The sequence below is a fragment of the Bos indicus genome, chromosome 17 (assembly GCF_029378745.1).
Source record: "Bos indicus isolate NIAB-ARS_2022 breed Sahiwal x Tharparkar chromosome 17, NIAB-ARS_B.indTharparkar_mat_pri_1.0, whole genome shotgun sequence".
Classification (NCBI taxonomy): domain Eukaryota; kingdom Metazoa; phylum Chordata; class Mammalia; order Artiodactyla; family Bovidae; genus Bos; species Bos indicus.
In genome coordinates, this window is record NC_091776.1 from 57,821,619 (window position 1) to 57,846,991 (window position 25,373).

General features: G+C 48.8%; 1 protein-coding gene across 1 annotated transcript in view; it reads left to right on the top strand.

Moving 5' to 3' along the window:
- The window catches only part of NOS1 (nitric oxide synthase 1), a 195,882-nt gene that overhangs the window by 87,952 nt on the left and 82,557 nt on the right, over positions 1-25,373 (top strand). The window contains exon 2 of the mRNA XM_019977709.2: positions 12,852-14,010. Coding sequence (XP_019833268.2) covers positions 13,286-14,010 — 725 coding nt within the window. The 5' untranslated portion in view covers positions 12,852-13,285. The remainder of the gene's footprint in view (positions 1-12,851; positions 14,011-25,373) is intronic.

Genomic DNA, 25,373 nt, shown 5'->3' on the forward strand with positions numbered 1-25,373 from the left:
TTTGTTGCAAGAACAAAATTAGAGTTCAGTAAAGTTCTTACATATAAAAATGTTTGAAATATTAGATTGAACTATAGGAAATTATTGAATTTGATATTTTCAAAACTGCTAATTCCATATATTTCAGCTTATTTAATACAAATTTACTAAAAGATACTGCTTGGCTAGCTGATCATGTATTCAGTAAATATTTACTCTGTGTTTACTAGATGCTAATCTAAGAAGAGAGCCAATTGTGTCTTTCAAATCAAATCAGACTTATGCTGCCTTAGAGTTAAGTGACCAGCAGATGCACACCCAGCTCATACTTCCCTTAGTAAACTATTTTCCCTTCTGTCCTTGGCTCTTGTCCCTACATCCATGCTAATACCAGATAATTGCAATTCCACTTAGCTAATCTGAGTCTTGATCTTTTACTTAAGTTTAATCCATTTACATTTATTATTATTACTGATGTATCTGACATATGCGAGTTATCCCTGCCATTGCAAGTTTGTGTTTTCTACTTAATGTGTTCTCCCTTTGCTGAAATTCATTTGTAATTGATTTAAGCCTCTGTGGATGCTGTTATCTATTTGCAAGGAACTTTGGAGTTAAGGAGGGCTTCCCTGGTGGCTCAGATGGTAAGGAATCTGCCTGCAGTATGGGAGGCCTGGGTTTGATCCATGGGTCAGGAAGATCCCTGAGAGAAGGGAATGGCTACTCCAGTATTCGTGCCTGGAGAATTCTGTGGACAGAGGAACCTGGTGGGCTACCGTCCATGGCTTCGCAAAGAGTTGGACATGACTGAGCGACTAACACTTTGAGTTAAGGGAGCAGATATAATCATTCTTTCTTTTTTTCTCCCATGAGTGCCTTTTGCCATCCTCTTGACCCAGCTTCCCTGCACCAGAGGCACCCAAGGATGCCAGGCATGAGGAGAAACTAAATTAAATCTCCATTACCAGTGAGCTGCTATCTGGATGATACTGTTCTCGATGCCCTCCTGAAAATAAAGACTCAACATTACCACCGCAGTTGACATTTCCAGTTCACAAAGTGCTCTTTCTAGCATCCGTCTTATTTAATCTTCACAAAAACCTTCCAAGTAGTTGTTATTACCTTTTCAATTTCACAAAAGGAAATTGAGATTCAAAATGTGAAAGATGACTTGCCCAAGATCAAATGCCCAGTAAATAGCACAGCTGGGGAAATGAGCCAAATCAATTCTATTTGCTGTAATCCCCCTTAATTCTCAGAATTAAGAAAGTAATGGCATCAGGAAATGTTGACTCTTGAAATATACTAAAATGCAGTTAAATTATTTATTACTGCCCAAGAAGGACAATTCTGTCAAATGAGTTTCGTTCATTCTTTTCCTTTCCTTCACCCCGTGATGTTCTATCTGCTTGTAGAAGCCAGGGCTGAAAAGTTATTCTGGATACCTCCCTCTTTCAAACCTTAGGTTTCAGTCACCGAATCTTGTTGACTCAACCTCCCAAATATCTCTTACACCTACCCACTTTCCTCCTTCCTCCCTAATCCTGACCACCATCATCTCTCATCTCTGGCCTGCAGCAGCCTCCTAAGTGAGCTCCCCATAGACAGCCTTGCTTTTCCAGCCATCTTCCGTCCAGCATCTTAATAAAATCTAAATCTAACCACAGAACTTCTCTTCTCAAATACCTGCAGTGTTTGCCATCACCGTGAGAATAAGATCCAAAATCTTTCTCTTGGCCCTCAAGATAAGTGCATGATCTAGCTCCTGGAGATCCCTCCAGCTTTATAAAACCTTGGCTTTCTTCTCCTATCACAGTGGACTTTGTCCAGTGCCTCCAACCTGCTCCCTCCCACACCTCAGTGCTTTGTCTCTCCCATCCTTTGCTCCCACCACCCACCCTTTCATCTGGCCAATTCTGTATTCCTGACTCTTCCTCCAGGAAGCCTTCCCTGACTACCACCACTCTGACTATGTTAAGTGTCCTCCCGTGCTCCCATTAGCACCATGTTTTTCCACTTCATTCTACTCACTATACTTGTCATTAATCTCTCTCTCTACTCCCTGCTTCACTCCTGGCTTGGGAGATCCGAGGGTAGGAATGCTGTCTGTCTTGTCTACCTTACATTTTCAGTGCCAAGCTTCTTGCTGGCCCAACTGAGATCTTCGTAAGGGTTAGTGAAGGAATAGATGATGTGAATGGCAAAATAAAGGAAAGAAGAGAGGAAGGGAAGGAGCAAAAAGAAGTGGAAGAAGAAAAGAAAGTAAAAGAGGGTAAGGTTTATTGAGGGTAGGAAATATGTGCCATCTTCTTGTAATGATTCTTAAGAAATGATTCAGAGACCACTGGTAATATATGTTTCCTTTAAAAAAAAATGTATACCAGATCTTGGTTATGGCACTGGGGATCTTTAGTTGTGGTGTCTGAACCTTTAGTTGTGGTATTTGTTAATAGTTCCCTGACCAAGGATCGAACTGAGGCCCCCTGCATTGAAAGCATAGTCTTAGCCACTGGACCACCAGGGAAGTCCCAGTTTGTTTCTTTTTTATAGTAAAGAGGCTGTCCTCTTGGCCATGATTCTGTTCACCTATCTGGGCTGAAATACTTCATTTTCCTTGAGGTGTCATCTAGAGTGACTCTTAAAATAATGGAAGCACCACGCACTTTACGTGGACTATGCCATCAAATGTTTTCCATCCACTTATTCCATGTAACTTATTTCTCCTGCTTGCCAGATGAGGAATCTGGGGCTAATATGTGGTGGAGGAGGGTCACAAACCCTTGTCTTTCCAACCCCAGTGCAAATGCCTTCAACCCCTACCTGACAATGTCGGTGATGGGGTGTGTCTGGCAAGGACAGGGGCAGAGGTACATCCTTGCGGACCTTGTGCCCCTGAGGGGTCCACAGATGGAAGAATTTAAGAGCCTAGCCCCACACCCTGGGATTTGCAGTCTGTGTGATGGGTATAGTGCTCTACAGCCGGCTGAACTTGTTCATAAAAATGAGCTTTGCGAAATGAAGATGGAATGAAGGTTTCATAATTCCCCAGATCTCTTCCAACATGGGGCTGACAGCTGTGAAACTCCCTCCTGATGATGGACTGGACCAGTGATACCCCACCTCCCTCCCACTGGTGATGACTCATCACGAAGTCCCAGGGCCTGACTTCCTGGCTGTCTCTCGAGTGCCACATTCCGACACAACGAATCCCGTTCTCTTGGTATTCCAAGAAAGGAGCCCGTGACAGGCTCCCATTCCATTGGCAAGCAGGACCAACCTGTGTGTCCACAGCACTGACCTGATCCTCCTGCACAAAATACTTTAAGCCACATACGTCCATTGGATGCTCCAGACAGCCAGTAGAATAACATCTGCTTGCATTTTAATAATTAGTAAAGAAGTGAGGCGGGGGAGGATCCATTTACTGAGCACTTACCATTCTGTATGGCGCAATGTAAGAACTCGGAAAATACTCATTATTATCTCATGCCATCCTCACACACGCATGCCCTGAGGAGATGCTATTATCACTCCCATTTTATAGATGCAGAACCGTGACTCAGAGGTTAAGTAACTTGCTGACCATCACAAAGCTACATGGAGAAGCTAGGGTTCAAATACAAAATAATCTGACTTCAATTTAAGTTTTTTTAAAAAGTATATTTTCTAAAATATTGCTGATTTTCTAAATGTTTTGTTTTTCCAGATTTAAGGAAACCTTTTTCTATTTTCTCTTAAGCTATCTCTGATTTACAGCAATTTGATAAAATGTATCTTTGGGAAAATGATAAAACATTTTTATTTTTTCCCCTACCTGATCCCCCCACCCCAGAATTCAGAGACTGAGTATTCTTATTTTCATAACAATATAGTTATTTGTCTAAGTTCACTAACAATCTTTTTGTTCATTGGAGTTTAGATTTGTCCTTTTATTAAAGCTGATACAAAAGCATAGTAAAAAAATAAACAATATGAAAGAATATATAATAAAAGTGAACTTCCTCCTCCCACCTAACCTTTTGCCTCCCCATCTCCTTTCCCAGAAGCCACCTGTGACCAACATCTTGAGTGTTTTTCCAGAGATACTGAGTACATCTCCAAGCTTACATGGAAGTATAGATGAATACATGCAATGGGTCTACAAATATATTTATGTGTTGGTGTTCTCTACCTTGCTTTTTAATTTAACTATGTCTTAAGAATCATTCCCCATTGGCCCTTTATTATTTATTATTATTATTGGCTGTGCCACACAACATGTGGGATTCTAGTTCCCCAACCAGGGATTGAACCGACACCCCCTGAATTGGAAGCTGGGAGGCTTAACCACTGGATGGCCAGGGAAGTGCCCCCTTATTGGTCTTTATAGATCTAATCTCCCCGTATTTAATGCCTGCGCCATATTCCATTGCATGGATGTGCCATAGTTTATGTAGAAGTTCCCTATTAATGGATACTCAGATTTTCTAGTCTCTTGATATTCTGAACAACCCTGTGTGTGTGTGTGTGTGTGTGTGTGTGTGTGTGTGTGTGTGTGTGTAAGGATGTTCCTTCCAGTTTATCCTAAGAATTGAATTGCCAGGCCAAAAATCCATGTGTTTTCAATTTTGGTGTAGATACTGTCAATCTGCTGTACAAAGAAGCTATACACGGCACGATAGATGAGAGTGTAAATTTCTCAAAGCCTCGCATCAGAGTGTTCTGTCAAACTCTAAACGGTCTTCATCCTCATGCTCCTGACTCTAAACAGTGCTCCTTCCTGCCCCGATGATCTGTGAGCATTAGATCTGAGACGATCAGGAACAAACTGTAGCCTTGAAACTGGGGAATTATGTGACTGGGGAGACCCCCCTTGGCACCAGGGTGTTTGTGTCTCTGGGATCCCCAAGACACAGAACGCCAACCTACCCTTACCCCCCGCCAGCAGCTTGCAGAGGTTGGAGGATTTGTAGCTATGACTTGCCAGCGTGGGAGAAAGCACGTCATTTTGATCCCTGGGGGGTGTTCTCTCTGGGGAAAGACTGCAAATTAGCAGTTCAGGAGATGTAAGGAAGTTGGTTGGTTGCTGTATTTTGTGGTTTGGTGTTGTGTTTTGTTTTGTATTTTAAGAGCACAGTTGGGTTACAGTTTTGATCTTTTGTTTGTGTTGGGGGTGGCATTATCCTGTTTTGCTTTTCAAGACATGGTGGGCTTGGGATTTGTTTTTAAATGAGATTGGAGGGACATGGGAACCAGAGTTGTGACTCCCTTAGAGATTTTGTGGGTGCTTGAAGTGAAAACAGCCAGTTTACAGGCTGAGTGTCGTTTTCTTTAATATTTAATGGTATACACATTTAGATGATTTTAAAGTAATAATTTGTTGTTGTTTTTCAGTTGCTAAGTTGTCTTTGTGACCCCATGGACTGTAGCACACCAGGCTTCCCTGTCTTTCACTATCTCCCGGAGTTTGCTAAACCTCATGTCCATTGAGTCGGTGATGCTCTCCAACCATCCCACCCTCTGTCGTCCCCTTCTCCTCCTGCCCTCAATCTTTCCCAGCATCAGGGTCTTTTCCAGTGAGTCAGCTCTTTGCATCACGTGGCCAAAGTATTGGAGCTTCAGCTTCAGCATCAGTCCTTCTAATGAATATTCAGAGTTGATTTTCTTTAGGATTGACTGGTTTGGTCTCCTTGCTGTCCAAGGGACTCTCAAGAGTCTTCTCCAGCACCACAATTCAAAAGCATCAATTCTTTGGCCCTCATTCTTCTTTATGGTCCACCTCTCACATCTGTACATGACTGCTAGAAAAACCATAGCTTTGACTATATGGACCTTTGTCAGCAAAGTGTCTTTGGTCTTTAATATACTGTCTAGGTTTGTCATAGCATTTCTTCCAAGGAACAAGCATCATTTCATGGCTGTGTGACCATCAGCAGTGATTTTGGAGCCTGAGAAAATAAAATCTGTCAAGGTAGTCAGTGCAAAGTCTGTCTCCCTCCTACTAGTGATGTGCAGAATTCCATCTAAGATGTAGCCAGTGACACCCATTCCTTCCAGAACATTCTCTCCACTTACATGTACAGAATATATGCTTTTGCACCATTCTTTTTTCACCTAGCGGTATATCTTGGAGCTCATATCCCACCTGTAAAAAGAGATCTGCGTCACTTTTTAAATGAAACATTTGTTGCACAGGTGGGTTAGATTTCAAATGACATTCAGGCAGCAAGCTGTTGGGTTCTGGACAACCAGCCCAGATGACACCCTACTCTCTCTCTTTACATGGTTTGAGGTGGGTTTTCTTTCTCCCCCCACTCCTGCTATCCAGTGGTCAACCTTAAAAAATGGCGAGATGTTTCCTTTTACCCTCTATGTCATTTTCTGACTTCTTTAGAAAGCAGAATTATCTTCTTCCTGCCTAGGTTATCAGTAGGTGCTTGAGGGGACCTAAGGGGCAGTGGGGTGCAGGGAGGCCCTCTGGTCCAGGCACCATGAGGGTCAGACTCTAGACCTCCACTACCCAACGGCAGCACAGTGTGAGCACATATCTGATTTGTTAACTGTACAGTAGTTGCATATAAAAGCATCAAAAGCAACAGTTGAAATTATTTTTTCATAATAACTGTGCTTAATCCAGTATACCCAAAGCATTATCCTTTCAACATGTGGTCAATATTGCGAACTTATTGAGCTATTTGACATTCTTTTTTTTCCTCCTAGTCTTTGAGACCCCATGTAGATTTCACCCTTAGGTCACATCTCCAGGAACCAGTCACAATTTAGGTGTTCAATGGCCACATGTGGCTGGTGGCTGCCCTATTGGACAGACAGCTCTTGACACCCCAACTGTGGCTGATCCATGTTGAATGAGTACCCTCCTCCCTTCTCCAGGCTTCTGTTTCCTTATTTTTGAGTGTGGGAGTTGGACAATCTTTTGGATTTTAATGGCTCTTCATCATCCTCTTGTCCATGGACTTTCAGTGCTAAAAATGAAACGAATAGGCAGCTTAATCTCAACCTCTGTAAAATGGAGACCATTGAATGCGATGAGTCAGGGTGAGAATGAAAAGTAAGGCAGCCAATGAGAGTGTGTTGAGGGGAGGCGTCGTCTTAGGGGATCGTCTTTAGGGTTAGGTGTGTACCCAGCACCCGCTGGCTTAGAGCCAGGGCAGTCTTCCAGTTTGCTTCTCTGAACCCCAATCACCTTGTCTTTCTGTAATTGTTGTTGTTTGGTTGCTCAGTCACGTCTGACTCTTGTGACCCCAAAGACTGTAGCTGCAAGACTCCTCTGTCTATGGGATGTCCAAGGCAAGAATACTGGAATGGGTTGCCATTTCCTTCTCCAGGGGAATCTTCCTAACCCAGGGATTGAACCTGCATATCCTGCTTCACTGGCAGATTTTTTTCCTGCTGAGCCAGCTGGGAAGCCTGTCTTTCTGTTAAATGGGGATAAAACGACATGTGCTTTACATGGTCACTGTCAGGATAAAATAAGACACCCGTGTGGAGGACTCAGCGCTGTGCTTGCATGCGTGCTCAGTTGCTTCAGTCGTGTCCGACTCTTTGCGTGCCTATGAACTGTAGCCCACCAGGCTCCTCTGTCCGTGGGATTCTCCAGGCAACAATACTGGAGTGGGTTGCCATGCCCTCCTCCAGGAGATCTTCCTGACCCAGGAAGTGAACCCGTCTCTTACGTCTCCTGCACTGGCAGGCTAAACTCTCCATCCCTGGGAACTGCTCCCATCACCATCCTGGATGCAGACGTGGGCCCAGGATGGGGCGGGGGTGGCATGCCCAAGGTCACACAGTGAGATGGTAAGAGCAGACGCTGGCCTATTTTGGCTCCCTCCTTCTCCCTGGCAGTCGTCCTCGAAAGTCAGGCGTGAATTTCCTCCACAGCAAGGTACTCCCAAAACCACTGAACTACTCCAATGAGGCCTGGGTCCAAGTATTGTTTCCATGGTATATGCCGTGGTGTGCACGCACATGTGCCGTGTTTAAAATCACAGCTCCAAGAGTCGGAGGCTGGGTTGGCAGGATACCCAGCACCCGTCTCCCTGTATTCAGTGCCTCATACCATGAGTGGCGTGAGATTTCTCTATGCTTTCAAGCATCGGCCCCCTCCTGGCACATGACATGCCTTTGGAGAGGCTGCCACAGAGTAGCAAGTGCCCTGAGTCAAGGGCCAGGAAGCCGGAACCATTACATGTTACACGACAGTGGTAAGAAGCCATTTCTTCTGAGCATTCATTCTGTGACATTACTGAAACCCATGCACTTAACTCTTTTATTCAGTCCTCCCAGTTACCCAGGATGTGAAGAATTACTTAAAGAGCCCATTTTACACATACAGAAACTGAGGTTCCGAGAAAATAAAGAACTCACCCAGAAACACACAGATAGAGCCAGAAAGGGCCTTAAAAATCTTCCCTGTGGCAAAATGGTGGCCAGCCGTCCTGGAGCCCCAGGTTTGAGGAGACACTGTGGATACTGGACATTCACAAAGCAGGACAGACGCATCTCCATCTAGCATCTTAGTATATTCTTTGCAGATGTCAAACCTGATCCTGGTCAGGATGGGGGTGAAGATGTGTTTGGGGAGGGAAAAGAGGGATATTATTAAGGGGGGGATTGTCATTAAGATTAGGATTGACCCTGATGAAGGTTCAGAATCCACTTGCTTAGACCTAGAGCTGTTTACCCCCACCTGTCTCTCAGTAGACGCTGAGTATCATTGCCTCTTTGAAGCCCTGCCTCTTTCCATTCCTTCTAAAGATCAAGTTGTCTTTCTAGGGCCAAGGTCTAAAAAACAGCACTTCAATTTCCCAATTCCCATCCAGCCAGCAGCCCCACCCCCACCCCCCTCTCCCTGCCGCCAATTTAGAAAGCAGCTGAGAAAGAGAGAGGAGAAGCTAGGAGTGACCAGGGAGATCTGCAGGTTTGCCTTGTTTCTTTTTTCTTAAGCCAAGTCCCAGCTCTGTCCTTTGGTAAATTGTGTTTTTCGTATTATTTTTTATTGAAGGATAATTGCTGTACAGAATTTTATTGTTTTCTGTCAAACCTCAACATGAATCAGTCATAGATATGCATATATCCCCTCTCTTTTGAACCTCCCTCCCATCTCCCTCCCCACCCCACCCCTCTAGGTTGATACAGAGCCCCTGTTTGAGTTTCCTGAGCCATATAGCAAATTCCCATTGGCTATCTATTTTACACATGGTAATGTGAGTTTCCATGTTACTCTCTCCATGCATCCCACCCTCTCCTCCCCGCTCCCCATGTCCATAAGTCTATTCTCTATGTCTGTTTCTCCATTGTTGCCCTGTAAATAAATTCTTCAGTACCATTTTTCTAGATTCCATATATATGCGTTAGAATATGGTATATATCTTTCTCTTTCTGACTCACTTCACTCTGTATAATAGGTTCTAGGTTCATCCACCTCATTAGGACTCACTCAAATGAGTTCCTTTTTATGGCTGAGTAATATTCAGTTTTGCTTTTCATTTTCATGCATTGGAGAAGGAAACGGCAACCCACTCCAGTGTTCTTGCCTGGAGAATCCCAGGGACGGCGGAGCCTGGTGGGCTGCCGTCTATGGGATCACACAGAGTCGGACACGACTGAAGTGACTTAGCTGCTGGAGAATCGCAGGGACGGGAAAGCCTGGTGGGCTGCCGTCTATGGGGTCACACAGAGTCAGACACGACTGAAGCGACTTAGGTGCTGGAGAATCCCAGGGACGGGGGAGCCTGGTGGGCTGCCGTCTATGGGGTCACACAGAGTCGGACACGACTGAAGCGACTTAGCAGCAGCAGCAGCAATATTCCATGTCACTCAATTGTGTCCGACTTGTTTGTGACCCCATGGACTATAGCTCACCAGGCTCCTCTGTCCATGGAATTTTGCAGGCAAGAATACTGGAGTGGGTTGCCATTTCCTCCTCCAGGGGATCTTCCCAACCCAAGGATCAAACCCACGTCTCCTGCATCTCCTGCATTGGCAGGCGGATTCTTCACCACTGAGCCACCTGGGAAGCCCTGTGTATATGCACCACAACTTCTTTATCCATTCTTCTGTCAGTGGACATCTAGGTTGCTTCCATGTCCCAACTATTGTACACAGTGCTGCAGTGAACAATGGGATGCATTTGTCTCTTTGAATTTTGGTTCCCTCAGGGTATGTGCTTAGGAGTGGGATTGCTGGGTCATATGGTGGTTTTATTCCTAGTTTTTTAAGGACTCTCCATACTGTTTTCCATAGTGGCTTTATCAATTTACATTCCCACCAACAGTGCAAGAGCGTTCCCTTTTCTCCACACCCTCTCCAGCATTTAGTTTTTAATGCAGTGTTTTTTTTAATGCAATGCCTCAACTAGTTATTTCTCTTAATAATTTTGTTTGTTTATTTTTGGCTGTGTTGGGTCTTGGTTGCTGTGAGGGCTTTTCTCTAGTTGCGAGGAGTGGGGGCCACTCTCTAGTTGCGGTGCGCGGGCTTCTCATTGCGGTGGTTCTCTTGCTGCAGAGCACGGGGGTTCTAGGGCAAGCAGACTTCCGTAACGGTGGCGCGTGGGCTCAGTAGCTGCAGTTCCCAGGCTCTAGACAGACTCAGGAGTTGTGGTGCACGGGCTTAGTTGTTCTACAGCACATGGGGTCTTCCCAGACCAGGGATTGAACCCATGTCATCTGCATTGGCAGGTGGATTCTTTACCACTGAGTCACCAGGAAAGTCCCTTTGGTAAGTTCTGGCTGAAGCCAGTATGGGGTAGAAGCAAGCTGGGGGCCCCCACCTCCCGAAGAGCTCACCTTCAAGTCCCTTCTTGAATTAAAGAATGGAGCCCAGTGCCAAACTAGAACACTCAAAAGATCTGGAGGTCCCAGCTGTCTCTGCCTTCAACTAAACAGTGAGCATCCTGGGTTTGGTACCCAGAAGAAATGGGTACCATGAGAGCTCTGGGAGAGTTAAGGAAACCAGAGCTCAGGGTGGGGGCGGGTAGGGAGGTTGACCAATCCACCCCAGTGAGGAAGGACATAGCAGTTTGGGCTGGTTTTCTCTGCAAGCCAGAAGGCCAGCAGCAAGACGCCGAAAGACACTCAGCCTGTCAACACACGGGCCACACAGGTTCACACACACAGCAGAGAAATGACACAGCAGGAGGGCGATGCATGAATACACAGAGAGAAACACACACACACACACACACACTCACAGCGACGCCAGATGGAGAAGGCGGCCCAGGCTGGGTCTGGGTATTCATGACTCCCTCACCCACACAGAGGGGCTGGCAGAGTTACATAACGCAAGCTGCAAAAGGGCGAGGCTGAACTTGCTAACCACCACCCTCCCTTAAAGGGGGATCTGGGAGGTAGCGCCTCTTTCTCGGGGTGCAGGGAGAGTTATCCCCACCCACCCCCTGCTTTCAGAGGCGGCAGGAGTTTATCGGCTGCCTCAGCCCTGGGGTGACCCCGGAAATCCGCTAAAAGGGAAACAAGGGAGTGTTGCTTTGTCAGTAGTGATGGATAAGAGCTCCCTCCTTGGGTGAAGGAGTTTTGAGGATGCTGATGGCAAGGGGTGCCAGGGCAGAGAGGAAACTGAGGCTGGAGCTGGGGGTAGGAAAAGAGATGAAGGGATTTTCTGCTACCTCCCACCCTGCCCCACTCCACCCGTAACCCACAGGTCACCTGCCCCAACCCAGACACATAAGATGTGCTTCCATGCTGCTCATTGGGCCCATGCCATGGGTGCACACACCTCACCTGGGCTACAGCATCTTCAGGTGGCCTCCATGTGGTCTTTTGGTACTCCAGTCCCTTCTCTGAGTCTGGTGAAGCTGGTGGGAATTGCAAAAGTCACTAGATTATAAATTGTTAAAAACTAGAGTATTTAAAAGCTCAGACTCAAGAATGGAGCAGATCTGAGTTCAAATCCTCCTCCCACCATCCTTCTCCACCTGACCTTGAACAAGTCACTGGACCTTCCCAAGTTTCAGTCTTCTCGTCTGTTGAAGAGTTAACTGTGAAGATCAAAGGAGGAAAAAAATACACAGAACATATGCACTCAATGAGTGTCCACCGTCTTTTGGGCTTTTTCTTGTTCCACAAATATTCGTTGCGCACCAGCTCTGTGTTTATCTAACCCTAGGGGGACAGAGTCCACACTTCCTAATGTTTCTCTGTTAGGATTTCAGACAGTCTGTGATACACAAATGCCCTCCAGAGTTTGACGAGGACCTGTGTCTTTGGTATTTATTATACCAATTTTGGCTTATCACGGGATGGAGTGTGGCCAAGTCTGTCCTTTTGAACCTGAGATAAGTGAATCATTACAAAAATGACGGTCCTGAAGTCCAGCTGACCTTCCTCATCCGTGGTTCTGTAGAGGGTGACGTCATTTCCTGTTGATGGGTTTGTGATGGGGGCTTTGGGAGTGGTGGGAATGGAGAGCCCCACACCCCGTGATCCTTGTCGGCCAAGCTCCTGACCTGAGGATGGAAAAATGTTGCAAAAAGCAGAGAGGCAAAGGCTGCATGACAGGGTAGGAGTGCTGACTTCTTCTGGTGAAAAAAAGATGGGAGGTCCTAGGGTTCTTGCCATTTGATTTCTGGGGCTGACTCCTCAGTGGTTTTCCCAAGGAGCCCCCCGGTCTCACAGGGCTTTGATCATGGAAATGAAACCAGGCGATATGCAGCCACCTGCGAGTGTGCCCCCCTGGAGGAAGAAGAATTTTGTGTCTAGGTTGTCTTCAGAACTCCAGAGCATCTTATGGCTAGACTTCTCAGTTGGCTGTGTTTCCCATGTTAGTTTTAAAGGTGGTCTTGGGCATCCCACATCCCTCTCTCTTTTTTTTTTTTTAATCCTTTTCCTCCCCTCCCTTGTTCCTTCTCTTGACCTCAGGAAGACCCGGATCGGATCTGCCTCTGGCGGGCTGACGATGCCCAGTTGGATAGTCCATGCTAGCATGCGTCACCCCTAGGCACAGCCACCAGACACGTCTCCTCCGGGATCCGCCTGACCTGTGGCATAGGGACTCATCCCACTGCTTCCCCTGACGTCTGCCTGATCAACCATCACTTCCTTAGAGACCGAGGAAGGAGGCAGACGCAGGAAATCATGCCACCGACGGCGCAACAGCAATGAGCGAGTGACGCTGAGTTGACGTCAGAGGCACAGAAGACCAGCACCGAGAGCAGCTCCCCGTCCCGGCTGCAGCCCCGCAGCACCAGCCCCCGGCGGCTCCTCCCGGCGCGGCCTGAAGCCCGGCCACTCCTGGGGACCTGACCTCGGCCAGACCCGTTTTGAGGTCTGTGGACCCTTAGACACTAGACACCATGGAGAGCCACATGTTCAGCGTTCAACAGATCCAACCCAATGTCATTTCTGTCCGCCTCTTCAAGCGCAAAGTGGGGGGCCTGGGGTTCCTGGTGAAGGAGAGGGTGAGCAAGCCACCCGTGATCATCTCTGACCTGATCCGAGGGGGCGCCGCGGAGCAAAGCGGCCTCATCCAGGCTGGGGACATCATTCTCGCCGTCAATGGCCAGCCCTTGGTGGACCTGAGCTACGACAGCGCCCTGGAGGTGCTCAGGGGGATTGCCTCTGAGACCCACGTGGTGCTCATCCTCAGGGGCCCCGAGGGCTTCACCACGCACCTGGAGACCACCTTCACCGGGGACGGGACCCCCAAGACCATCCGGGTGACCCAGCCCCTGGGTCCCCCCACAGCAGCTGTTGACCTATCCCACCAAGCGTCAGCCGGCAGAGAGCAGACGCTGGTGGTGGACGGGGCCACAGGGCCCGGCAATGGGCCCCAGCATGCGCCAGACCCGGGGCAGGAAGCCAGCTCCCTCGCCCACGCCAAGGGCCTGGCTGCCAGGCCCCCAGGCCAGGACCCAGCCAAGAAAAGCACTGGGGTCGCCCTCCAGGGCAGCAGAGAGAACAATAAACTGCTCAAAGAGATAGAGCCTGTCCTGAACCTTCTCACCAGTGGGGGCAAAGCGATCAATGGAGGGGGACCTGCCAAGACAGAGACCAAGGACGTGGAAATCCAGGTGGACAGGTAAGCTGCAGGGGTGCCTGTGTGTGCTCACATGTGTTGTACGCGAGCGTGTGTGGCAGCTCAGTCTCACAGCCCGGGAGCCAAGCTGAGTGTCTCAGGCATCCGAGCACACGTACACCCGCTCAACCCCCCTTGCCTCTTGCCCTGGAAATTGCCATTGCGGAATGGAATGGACATAATGTCTAGTGCGTATCTCTTGCCATGAAACCCAGAGCTCATAATCATTGTAGCTGAGGCCCCATCTTCCAGCACCCCCACAAGGTGGGTATTTTTGCAATCCACATTTCAAGAGTGAGAAGACTAAGGCTCAGATGGTGGGGCCTTCCCTGAGGTCACTGCATGAGGAGAGGCGCCTGGGCATGGCCGACCTGGGTGTGGATGATGCTGAGAATCTGGGGAGAGAGAGAAAGAACTGGGTGCTGGGCGAGCCTCAGCCCAAACTGGCTTTCTCCTGGGGGCAGCCCATCCAGGGCAAGAAAACTTCTAAAGAGAGAAACTGGAGACAAAATAGAGAATTAGTCCCCATTCCCCAAAACTCTGGCATTGCTCTGATTACATGGAAGCTGAGGCCAGCAGTTGAAGAACAGGGCACCAAAGACTTCCCTGGGGTCCAGTGGTTAGGGCCCCATGCTTCCCCTGAAGGGGCCACAGCTTCAATGCCTGGTCAGGGAACTAAGATCCCATATGCCGAGTGGTGTGGCCAAAAATTTTTTTAAAAATTAGAACTGGGTACCAGCCCCTCTGTATTTGCCGGATTGGCATTTTCTGACCCTCCAGGGGCTGCACAGTCGGTGAGGAGCAGATGGGCCAGGTGGTGGGGAAATAGGAGACCCAGGAGACACGAGTTCAATCTTGTGTTGGAAAGATCCCCTGGAGTAGGAAAATGGCTACCCACTCCAGTAACCCTGCCTGAAAAGTCCCATGGATAGAGGAGCCTGGCAGGCCGTAGTCCAAAAGATCGCAAAGAGTTGGTCACAACTGAGTGACTGAGCGAACACACACGTGGAGAGGGGCAGGTTTTCTCTCTGCCTTCTTCCACTCCCCTCTAAGGTCTAGCACTGACGCTACAGCCCACAGTGTTACTAGGCAGATCCTGGGAGACACAGAGGGAGGCTCAGACCTGAGGTCCACGGAAATCCAGGCCGCGCTTTCCCAGTCCTCTTCTCAAGGACCCCTGAGAGTTCCAAGGGCATTTAGAGGTCACTGGGAAATCCTGTGGGGGCCTGAATTGACTAGCTCCCAGGCCCCTGTGTGTATTCATATAGGAAGTATTCACAGAGGACCTACTCTGTGCAGGTACTCTTCTGGGCCCTGGGATGGAGCAATGAATGGACAAGTCCTCTGGCTTTGGGGGAGGGACTGAAATAGACAAACCCCCTGACTTGGGGAGCTTGCAGTGCAGTGGGGAAGCCAAAGAAGCGAGAGGTTAACGCTGTAAACCATTAGTCATACGCCCTGAGGAGATAAATAGAGCGGGGGAAGGGCCAGGAAGTGTTGGGGAGGGTAACATTGCGGGGCGGGGGCGGGGGGGGGGGGGAAGCTGGCAGGCCACACTAGGAAGGCAGCAGGGGAGGACCCAGAGGCAGGGGCGGGGAGGCTCACAGCTGCAAGGGGGAGGGGCATCCAGGCAGAGGCAGTGGCAGGTGCCAAGGTCCTGAAGTGCACTTGTGCCTGCATGGGACCCAGTCCTGGCAGGGCAGCCCCCAGACCGCCCACTGTGCACCCCCCAGTCTGTGGAAGCCCACCCTGGCCACCATTGCATCCTGGGGCTTTTCCAGCATCTCACGCCTGGCCAAAAACTGAGCCAATCCAGCAAGACCCCCAAGGAGGAAAGTGGAGGCTCTGTCGGAAGGCCTTGGCAGAGGGCGACAGAGGGCACCTCCTGCCCGCCCAGCTCCTCCCTCCCGTCCACCCTTCCTCTCTCCTGCGAGCTCCCCACAGACACCCTGGAGTCTGCCACACCCTGGGTCCCATCTCCACGAGAGACAGTAAGTCTTAGGCCACATACACAGGGCGTGGTGTGACCCTCACGGTGGGACAGATGATCGGGGGTCCCCAGTGGCCTAATGTCCATTTCCAGAGCTGGAGGCCAGGATCACGTCCTCAGGGTTCTCCCGGTGGCAGTGACCTGGCACCTCATTCTCCCACAACCAGCACAGGAGCCCCCCGCGGGCTAGAACCCACTTCCCAGGGGTCCCCACTGTGACATACTCGGTGGAGATGGAGGGTGTAGCCATGAGGTCGTTTCTGGGCAGCCAGTAGGTACTCCCAAGTCTCACCCCGTGGGCTTGAATTCTAAGGCAGCTAGAGACTCCAGAATCAATCACTGGCCTTCTTTTCTAGACGGCATCAGAAGTGCCCATCCTCCGAGGCTCCTGGGCATGGCTTCTCCCCACCCCAATCCTTTACGTGCCCCGCCCATCCTCAGCACCGCCTCTTGCAGAAGCAGGAGTGAGTCCACGAATAGGACCATCTCACCTTGCATGCCAGTGGAACCCCTGGGTCTAATGTCCTGTGTACTTAGTTCTGATTATCAGCTAGGCGTGGAGTGTGGGCCTCAGAACCCCGAGGGCTCTGTTTCAGCCTCACCCCGGCCCAGGAGTCTGACTCTCCGGTTATGATGTAGAGAAGTCCCTTCTATAGTTGGGACTATAGAAGCATCCAAGGAGCAAATACAAGCAAATACCCTCTCCTAGCCTGCAGTCCAGGACATAAAGGCTGTGGACAGGACCCCAGGCTGGGATGAGGTACTTGAGTCCCATGAACTTTAATGGGAGCCCACTTGGTAGCCAGGCCCCAAGGGGCCTCTCCAAACTCTGTCTCGGGGAAGCAGGCTTTGTGTCCCCAAGAATGAAGGCAAGATAGATCCGTCTGCCTTGGAGCGCTGCTCCCACAGACCCATTTCCCACCTCAGGAGGTGACATCTGAGTTCTCAGCCACCCTCATCCCTCAGGGTCCTCCACCAGGGACCCCACATCACCTGCAGTGTGACTGACCACAAGCAGCAGAAAAAACTGCTTAGGTGGAGAAATGTTTTGGGAGAAAGTGACCCAGGGCAAGTATATGGCTCCACAAAACCCACTGAGATGAATGGTTCTAAGGATGAGTAATACTGTAATAGCATGTGTTCCCCCCGGCTCCATGGCTGGATGCATGGCTCTCCCCCTGCACTCTGTTTTTTTAACAAATATTTTGAAATGCCCCCTTCACTAACCAGAAGCTCCTTCATGGAGCATGTAGCCTACCCACACTTTACATTTTTTAAATCACTGTAATGCCCTAACGATAGAATAAAGGCTACAGAGCATAAAAGTCATTTATAATAAAAGAGCCTATAATTTAACATATCGGCACACAGGCACGGCTCCACCAGAGTGTCACATGTTGGCACCTAAAGATAGAATCGCTGCAAACACGATGCAGACTGACACAGGTGTGTTGTGTTGGCAACTCTGACACCACCTGCCGCACAGCGTCGCCTTGGTGATGCGGTTTTCCCAAATGGTGAATGATTCCTGGTAAAACGATGTCCTGTCTTTGATTTCCCAGTAGTTGCAAGTTCAGTAGAATTTAAAGCCGAATTTATACATAAACCCACGATGAGACTTCGGCTGAAAGACTGAAGCATGTTTCGTGTTTTTGTTTTCACTCAAAGGTGTCCAAAGTCTGCGAGGCAGTCAGGACCCTTCCTCCTCGAGTGGCATTGCCATTTGTGTTGCCAGGGTGTCCCTCACCCCTGACATCACCTCCCTCCCACTGTGATGTCAGAAGCATCGGCCATCGTCGTAACAACCACAGATTGCAAAGCTGTTTGCTCATGGCTAAAATAAGTGTCTTGTTATGAATCAGTGTCCCAAGTCAGGAAACGCAACCCCAGAGGCAGCATGTCATTCAGAGCCCGTCTCGGGGCTGCTGGCCTGGGAATGTTCAAGCCCCACAGCACACACAGCTGCCTGGAAACGACTCATCCTCCCAGGCCCCTCTCCATCCAGGCTGCTTTTGGGGGTGGGGTCAGACCAGCATCCTAGATGCTGGGTGACAATGAAGCCAGCAGCCCGCTGGGCCCAGAGCCCCACATCCGGGTCCCACTCGGCATCCGTGGCTTCTGGGTCTGAGCAGAGGCTGGGCCATCACTGGTTCTCAGCAGCGACCTTGACTCCTCTGCTCTCTTGGCCTTATTTTCCTCCTTCCGTCCTTCTTTCCCCTTGGACCTGGACTTATTCCCCTGCTCCAGCTAGTCCCTTTCCCTCAGGGGGCACCCCTGTCCTGTTGTTTGGGGTGTCGGCCTGTGTTTGGGGAGATAAGTGATGTTGACTTGAGACACAGTCTCCTCCCTTCATCCCAGGAGGAGGGAGGGGACCCTGAGCAGGCAGTGACAGCAGGTGAAGGGTGATCAGGAAGGGAGGCGGCGAATTCGGGGCCTTCTGTACTCGGGAGCGGTCACTTTAAAATGCTGCATGTCAGAGGATATCCAGGTTGCTCAGCTTGCTGCCCTGAAGGAGGGTTCTAAAGAGGCCAAGGTCCACGGTCCAGCATCCATCTGGACCAGCCGGCCAGCCACCTCGCCCTGCGCTCTGATAACTCCTCGTCTGCTTGCAGGGCCCTCCCTTGGTTACTTATAGGAGTACCTTCCCAACAGTCACCTCTTTAGAACCTGTACGAATGCAGCTCCTGAAGTAGGACCTGTGGTTCTAGCCCCCGCCTATAGAAGAAGGAACTGAAGCTCAGAGAGGTGAAGCAACTTGCCCAGGGTCACACAGCACTGGCCACAGGGTTCTATCCAGGTTCTACCTAGCAATCTCACAGTGACCGTCTAGAGTTTAAAAAGAAACCAGACAAGCAAATGTGGCTGGAGGAACAGAAGTCGATTTTAACCCTAGAGAATCCGCTTTTTGGGGGGAGGGGCCTCCTCCTGTGACAAGCCTAAGTTTCATCCCCATCATGTTAGCCAGCCTCTGCTGAGCACTCCAGGTGGGCCTGGCCCCAGGCTATGGTCTTCACATCAAGTAATTCACTTCCTCCACATAGCACCCCATTTTCCTGATAGGAAACCAAGGCTCAGAGAGGTGTAGTCTCTTGTGCCAGGTCACACAGCCAGCCTGCAGCAAAGCCAGAACTTGACCCTAAGCCCACGTTCTTGACCTCTACTAAGCTTGTAGATTGCACTGTTGGCCACAGTGCCCTTAACCACTAGCCATCAACTTTCTGAGGCTATCAGAGTATTTTCTCAGACTGGAGGGGAAACCAAGGCCCTGAGGTTGCCGTCTACTAAAGACAGCCTCCCTAGAGAGGTGACCTCGGATCAACCAATGTCAGCACTGATGCCTGAGAGCCCCTCCCCCTAGGCTGCACTTGATCTTTCTCATGGCTGTGCATCATCTGGTGGCAATTTCCATTCTTTCTTTTCTACTGTTTTTTTTATTCCTTCTTTCTCTCTCTCTCTTTTTTTTTTTTTTTTTTTTGGCATTTTTCAACTCAGGAATTAACTCTGATAACTTTGCCGTCATGCAGAATCTGGGAGCAACTTCTCACCCTGACTATTTGAGTGTGAGTGACTTCCAGCACTGCCCTCTCTGCCACCATGCGTTCTTTCCCAGGCAGGGGCCAGGGGTCCTGTTTAATCAGTTAATGCACTTGCTCTGTGACCTCCTCCCACGTATGTCCCTGCCACCTGGTCTAGTGGGCACCCAGCAGCTCATTCTGGAGGGGAAAGAAGCTCACCCACCTCAAATTGCATGTAACTGATGGCTTCTCAGCATCTCTCAGTCACTGGATATTTATGGAGCATCTATTCTGCCTCAGATACTGTCCTCAGAGCTGGGGATCCACTGATGATCCACTACAGAGTCATCTCATAGACAACACTCGAGGAATAATAAATAGACACATGCAGTCATTTTAGATAGCAATGTGTGCTGTGGAGGAGATCATACAGTGACTTCAAGAGAAGTGGCTTGGGGTTGGGTAGCACGCTGGATCGGAAGGTTGGGGAAAACCTCTCTGCAGGCATTTGTACCAGGGCCAGAAGGTGAGAACCTTGCGAAATCTAGGCAGGGGTGTTCCTGGCAGAGGGCACAGCAGGAGCAAAGGTCCTGAGGCAGGAACGAGGTTGGGATGTTCAAGGAACTAAAGGGAGGCCTTGAGTGTAGCAAGCAGGAGGAGAGCAATAGGCAGTGAGGTCAGACATAGACACGGGGGCAGGGCCATCAACCATCCCAACACCCGCTCATTGTATCTGCCATTGTTCCTGTGGCTGCTGTTAACAAATGACCACAACCTTGGTGCCTTAAAACAACACACCTTGGAACGTCCCTGATGGTTCAGTGGTTAAGAATCCACCTTACAATGCAAAGGATGTGGGTTCAGTCCCTGCTCAGGGCACTAAGATCCCACATGCCATGGGGCATGGCCAAAAATCTTTTTCTTAAAAAGTGAATTTGTGGCAAAATAGATAAATCAAGATATTTTACATTAAAACCTATTCACAGCCTCTCAAAAAAAAAAAAAAAAAAAGATATATCAGAGGGGCTGTTAGCAAGAAGTCAAATCCCAGTAAGACAGTTGGCCTTAGGAGCTGGGACCCAAATTCAGCCCCATCCCCCCTAGCCTGGGGCCTACAGACATGAGTTGGAGAATCCTGCCCAGCTTTTGTGATCTTAGGAATGAGAGTCATGGTTGTTTTGGAGCCTTGAGGCCCTCGCTACAACACTCACTGTGGAATGCCTGCTCTGAAGAGCGTACCTTTATCAAGAACCACCCCTGCAAACTCCAGCATGATGGAGTCTAGAAGGAAAGCTGCACAGAGACCCCACTTGCACAGCCCCCCAAATCTTCCTGCTTCAACTCAGCTATCAGAATCTGCAACCAGATAGAAGCAGAAGCCAAAGACCGTTGGAGTGTGGAGGGCGAGGAGGGGAGCTGGAGAGAGCGTGGTGTCTGCGGAGAGATGCGAGCAGGGCTTCCTGCCAGGACCAGCTGCTCCTCGGCGGCCTCCTCGCCTGGTTGGGCTGGAGTGGGTGGCCTCCACCTCCAGGCTGCGCCCTGTACCCAGGCCTGGCCCACCTGCTCCCCATCCTGGGTCCTTGGTCAGGGGAGGTTTAGTGGTCAGCATGGGGCCAACCAACACGTGCAAACTGCCTGTGGAGTCTGGCCTGGGACCCCCATCCCGATGCCCGTGAGATCAGGGAGCCTCGGTTGGAAGGATCTGGCAAAGATCCTCAGAAGGTTTAGAGATGCTAGACCGACTCTTGGCTTGAGTATGAGGATCCAACTAGTGAAGTGGAAGGAAAGGGCTTTATAGTTTAGTTCTTGCCAAGCAGCACAGAAAAATGCTCACCAGGTAGGAGGGAGAGCCTCACACTAAGGCAGGGGGAGAAGGAGAACTGGGGGAGGGCGGCACTTCTAGCCAGGAGGGCACCTGTGCTCACTGCGCGAGTCTATCTCAGAGCTCTCCCAGGGAAACAGGTTTTCACAGGTGTCCTTGGACGGTGTGGGTGCTTTTGACAATGCAGATTCCAGGCTTCCCACTATTTCAGACTCTCTGGAGATGGGCTGGGGGGAATTTTAACAAGCCCCTCAATTGATTCTGATGCACCCTGATGTTTGAGAACCACCAAGCTTGACCGCAGGATGGCTCTGGCCTCGCTGGTCTGCCATAATTCCAGGTTCACTGGAGGATGTCTTTGCAGGGGAATAAGGACACTGAGCAGATGTGGGAGCCACTGAGCGAAGGCAGGTTCCTCAGGCCCGTCTGGGAACAAGGCACAACTAGTAAATAAATCCTCACAGGCCCCAGGTGGGTGTGGAACAGGGACGGGAGAGCCGGGAAGCGTGGGTTTGTGGTCCTTGACTGAAGCTACGCCTGCTTCTCAATAGGGAGGAGTCTAATTCCTCCCCTCCCCACAGGGACATTGATTGATCTCCTGGGATGTTTTCAGTTGTCCCAGCTGGTGATGGAGATGTTACTGGTATCTAATGAGGAGAGACCAAGGATGTTGTTAAACATTCTCCAATGCACAGGGCAGTCCCCACCACAAAGAATTATCTGAACCTAAATATCAGTAGTTACAGGCTGAGAATTTCTGATCTAAACCAAGGTCCCTCAGGCAGCTGGGCAGGACCAAGACTCAAAAGTACTGGCCAAGGAGAGTCACCATTCAGGCTTCTCAGAAGTCAAGCCAAGGCCCCGTCTACCTCCATCCGTGGGCTCCCAGTGTACTTACTTAAATGAAGAAATGATAACCTGGAGTTAGCAAAATTGCATTTAGTGGATAAACACATTCACTACCACCACCTCATTTTGGGGGAAACATTCGATATCTAAATTTGAGATTCTTCATGAGTATGAAATCCAATCAAATGCCCCCCCTCAAGCCCTGTTCTCAGTGATTCTCAATGAGGAGGGCAGCAAGGAAGAGGCATTTAATTGCAAAATTTCCTCTGCTTCTCACTGGTGGTGTGATCTTAACAAGTTACCTAATCTGTCTGGACTTCAATCGCCACAAGTTAAATGTTAGTCGCTCAGTTGTGTCCAGCTCTTTGCAACCCCATAGACTGTAGCCCACCAGGTTCCTCTCTCCATGGGATTCTCCAGGCAAGAATACTGGAATGGGTAGCCATTCTCTTCTCCAGGGGATCTTCCTGACCCAGGGATCAAATACAGTTCATGTCTGGTCAGAGCTGACTGTATACTAGACCTTTTACAAGCATGATCTTATTTAACCCCCAGGAGAGGTGGTGTGTGAAGCGGGCCTTGTAAGGGTGAGTAGGAGCTGACTCTTGACAGAGGGGAGATGAAAGGGCATTCCAGGGAGGGCAAGGATGGACATAGGAATGGACACGGTGTGCTCCCTGGGAAGAGAGGGGAGTGGAGGTCGGGGCCAAGAGTGATGGAAGTGGGGAGTCTGGAAAGGAAGCAGAGAATTCCCAGATTCCTGGGCTCTGTGAGCAATGGGCAGTTACTCAGCCGTAAAAAGGAATGAGACAATGCCATTTGCAGCGACATGGATGGACCTAGAGATTATCGTACTGAGTGAAGTCAGACAAAGACAAATACCATATAATACCACTTATATGTGCAATCTAAAAAAATGATACAAATGAACTTATTTACAAAACAGAAATGGACTCATATATATGGAAAACGAACATCTAGTGGGAGGGGGGAGATAAATTAAGAGTGTGAGATTAACATTTGCACATGTCTGTATAGAAAATAGTTTTTTAAAAAAGCAAGGTTGTACTGCATAACAGAGGAAACTATACTTAATATCTTATAATAACCTATAATGGAAAGGAAACATATATGTATGTGGGTGTGTGTCTGTGTCTCACTGAATCGATTTGCTAGACACCGGAACTAATACAACATTGTAAATCAAATATACTCTCTGCTGTGCTTAGTAGCTCAGTGATGTCTGACTTTTTGTGACCGCATAGACTACAGCCTGCCAGACTCCTCTGTCCATGGGATTCTCTAGGCAAGAATACTGGAGTGGGTTGCCATTTCCTACACCAGGGGATCTTCTCAACCCAGGGATCAAACCCATGGCTCCTGCAGCTCCTGCATTGGCAGGCAGATTTTTTTACCACTGATCCACCTGGGAAGCCTTGTACATAATATGTGTGCATTTATATGTATACGTACATATATATAATGTATATGTAATATATATACACATATATATGTATATGAACCCATGAAAAAGAAATGGCAACCCACTCCAGTAGCCTTGCCAGGGAAATCCTAGGGACAGAGCACCTTGGCAGGCTACAGTCCATGGAGTCCCGAAAGAGTCAGATACAACTTAGTGATTAAACAATAGCAATATATGTATGTATAACTGCATTACTTTGCTATACACTGAAACTAATGCAGCATTGTAAGCCAACTATCCTTCAATTTAAAAAGAAATGTCTGAGTGCAGACATCCCTCCCTGTGCCCCCATAAGCCCTCAGGGAAGACGCCCCTTTCTCAGTTAGGAGCCATACATGCCTTCAGTCTTTAGAGACAGTAAGGCTTTGGCCAGTACCATGCAGTGCTATAGCCACTAACTATATATGGCTAATTAAAGTGAAATAAAATTAAAAATTCAATTAATTTCTCAGTGACAATAGGTGCTTTTTTACAGCCGAGCCACATAGGGGATCTTTGTTCCCCACCAAGGGATTGAACTCATGACCCGCCCAGTGGAAGCGCAGTATTAACCACTGGACGATGAGGGAAGTCCCTAAGCACATTTGAAATATTCAGTTGCTTCATGTGGGCCATGGCTAAAATACCAAAAAACACAAGCAGACGTGGAATGTTTCCATTGACTCAGAAAGTTCTCCTAGACCATGCTGACTTAGAGGAATCTTGATTGTTTTAGAAAGAACTCACATTTTCCTTTCTCTGTTTCTGTTTGATCAGCCTACAAACACGTCAGTAGTCAAAGCAATAGCAGATGCCCCAGGCTAAGTGCTGTGAGCCTTACCTCCTGTAATTGTTGCAGTAACCCCGGAAACTGGGTTTTATTATCAACACTATTTTAGAGATGAGTATACTGAGAATTAGAAAGGTTAAGTAGCCAAAATATCCAAAGTCACACAGCTTACAACCAGCAAAGCTGAAAGTTGAACCCAGCTCCACCCAATCCACAGCCCATGGATCTCACTGCCCGTACAAACCTAGCGAACAGACACATCCCAGGCTGAGCAAATCCATGGCAATAAACTCCTTATCTCCCTCAGAGCTTTTACTGAAAACTTGGGGTGGGGACTAGGAATTCAGAATCTACCTAAATCTACTCCTGATTTTGTCCCTGGGTGCGGAGAAGCAAAGTAACTCCTTGTCAGATGCTGAAGGATGTTCCCTGTGGTCCCACGTTAAAAATATTCTTGTTTTAAGTTGGAGGCTAATTGCTTTCCAATGTTGTGTTGGTTTATGCTGTACAATAAAGCAAGTTGCATCCCCTCCTTCTTGAGCCTCCCTCCCATCCACCCCCATCCCACTCCTCTGGGTCATCACAGAGCAGAGGGCCTGGGCTCCCTGTGTCATCCAGCAGTTTCTCATTAGCTGTCTCTCTTACGCATGGCAGTATATATATGTCCATGCGACTCTCTCCTATCCTTCCCACCCTCTCCTTCCCCTGCTATATCCTCAAGACCACCGTCTACATCTGCATCTCTATTCCAGCCAGGCTAACAGGTTCATCGGTACCATTTTTCTAGGTTCCAGAGATCTGTGTTAACACATAACATTTGCTTTTCTCTTTCTAACTGACTTCACTCTGTATAACAGGCTCTAGTTTCATTCACCTCATGACAGTTGTCTCAAATAAAAATATTCTTCCCCAGCTCATCACAGGGCTCTTACATAAGT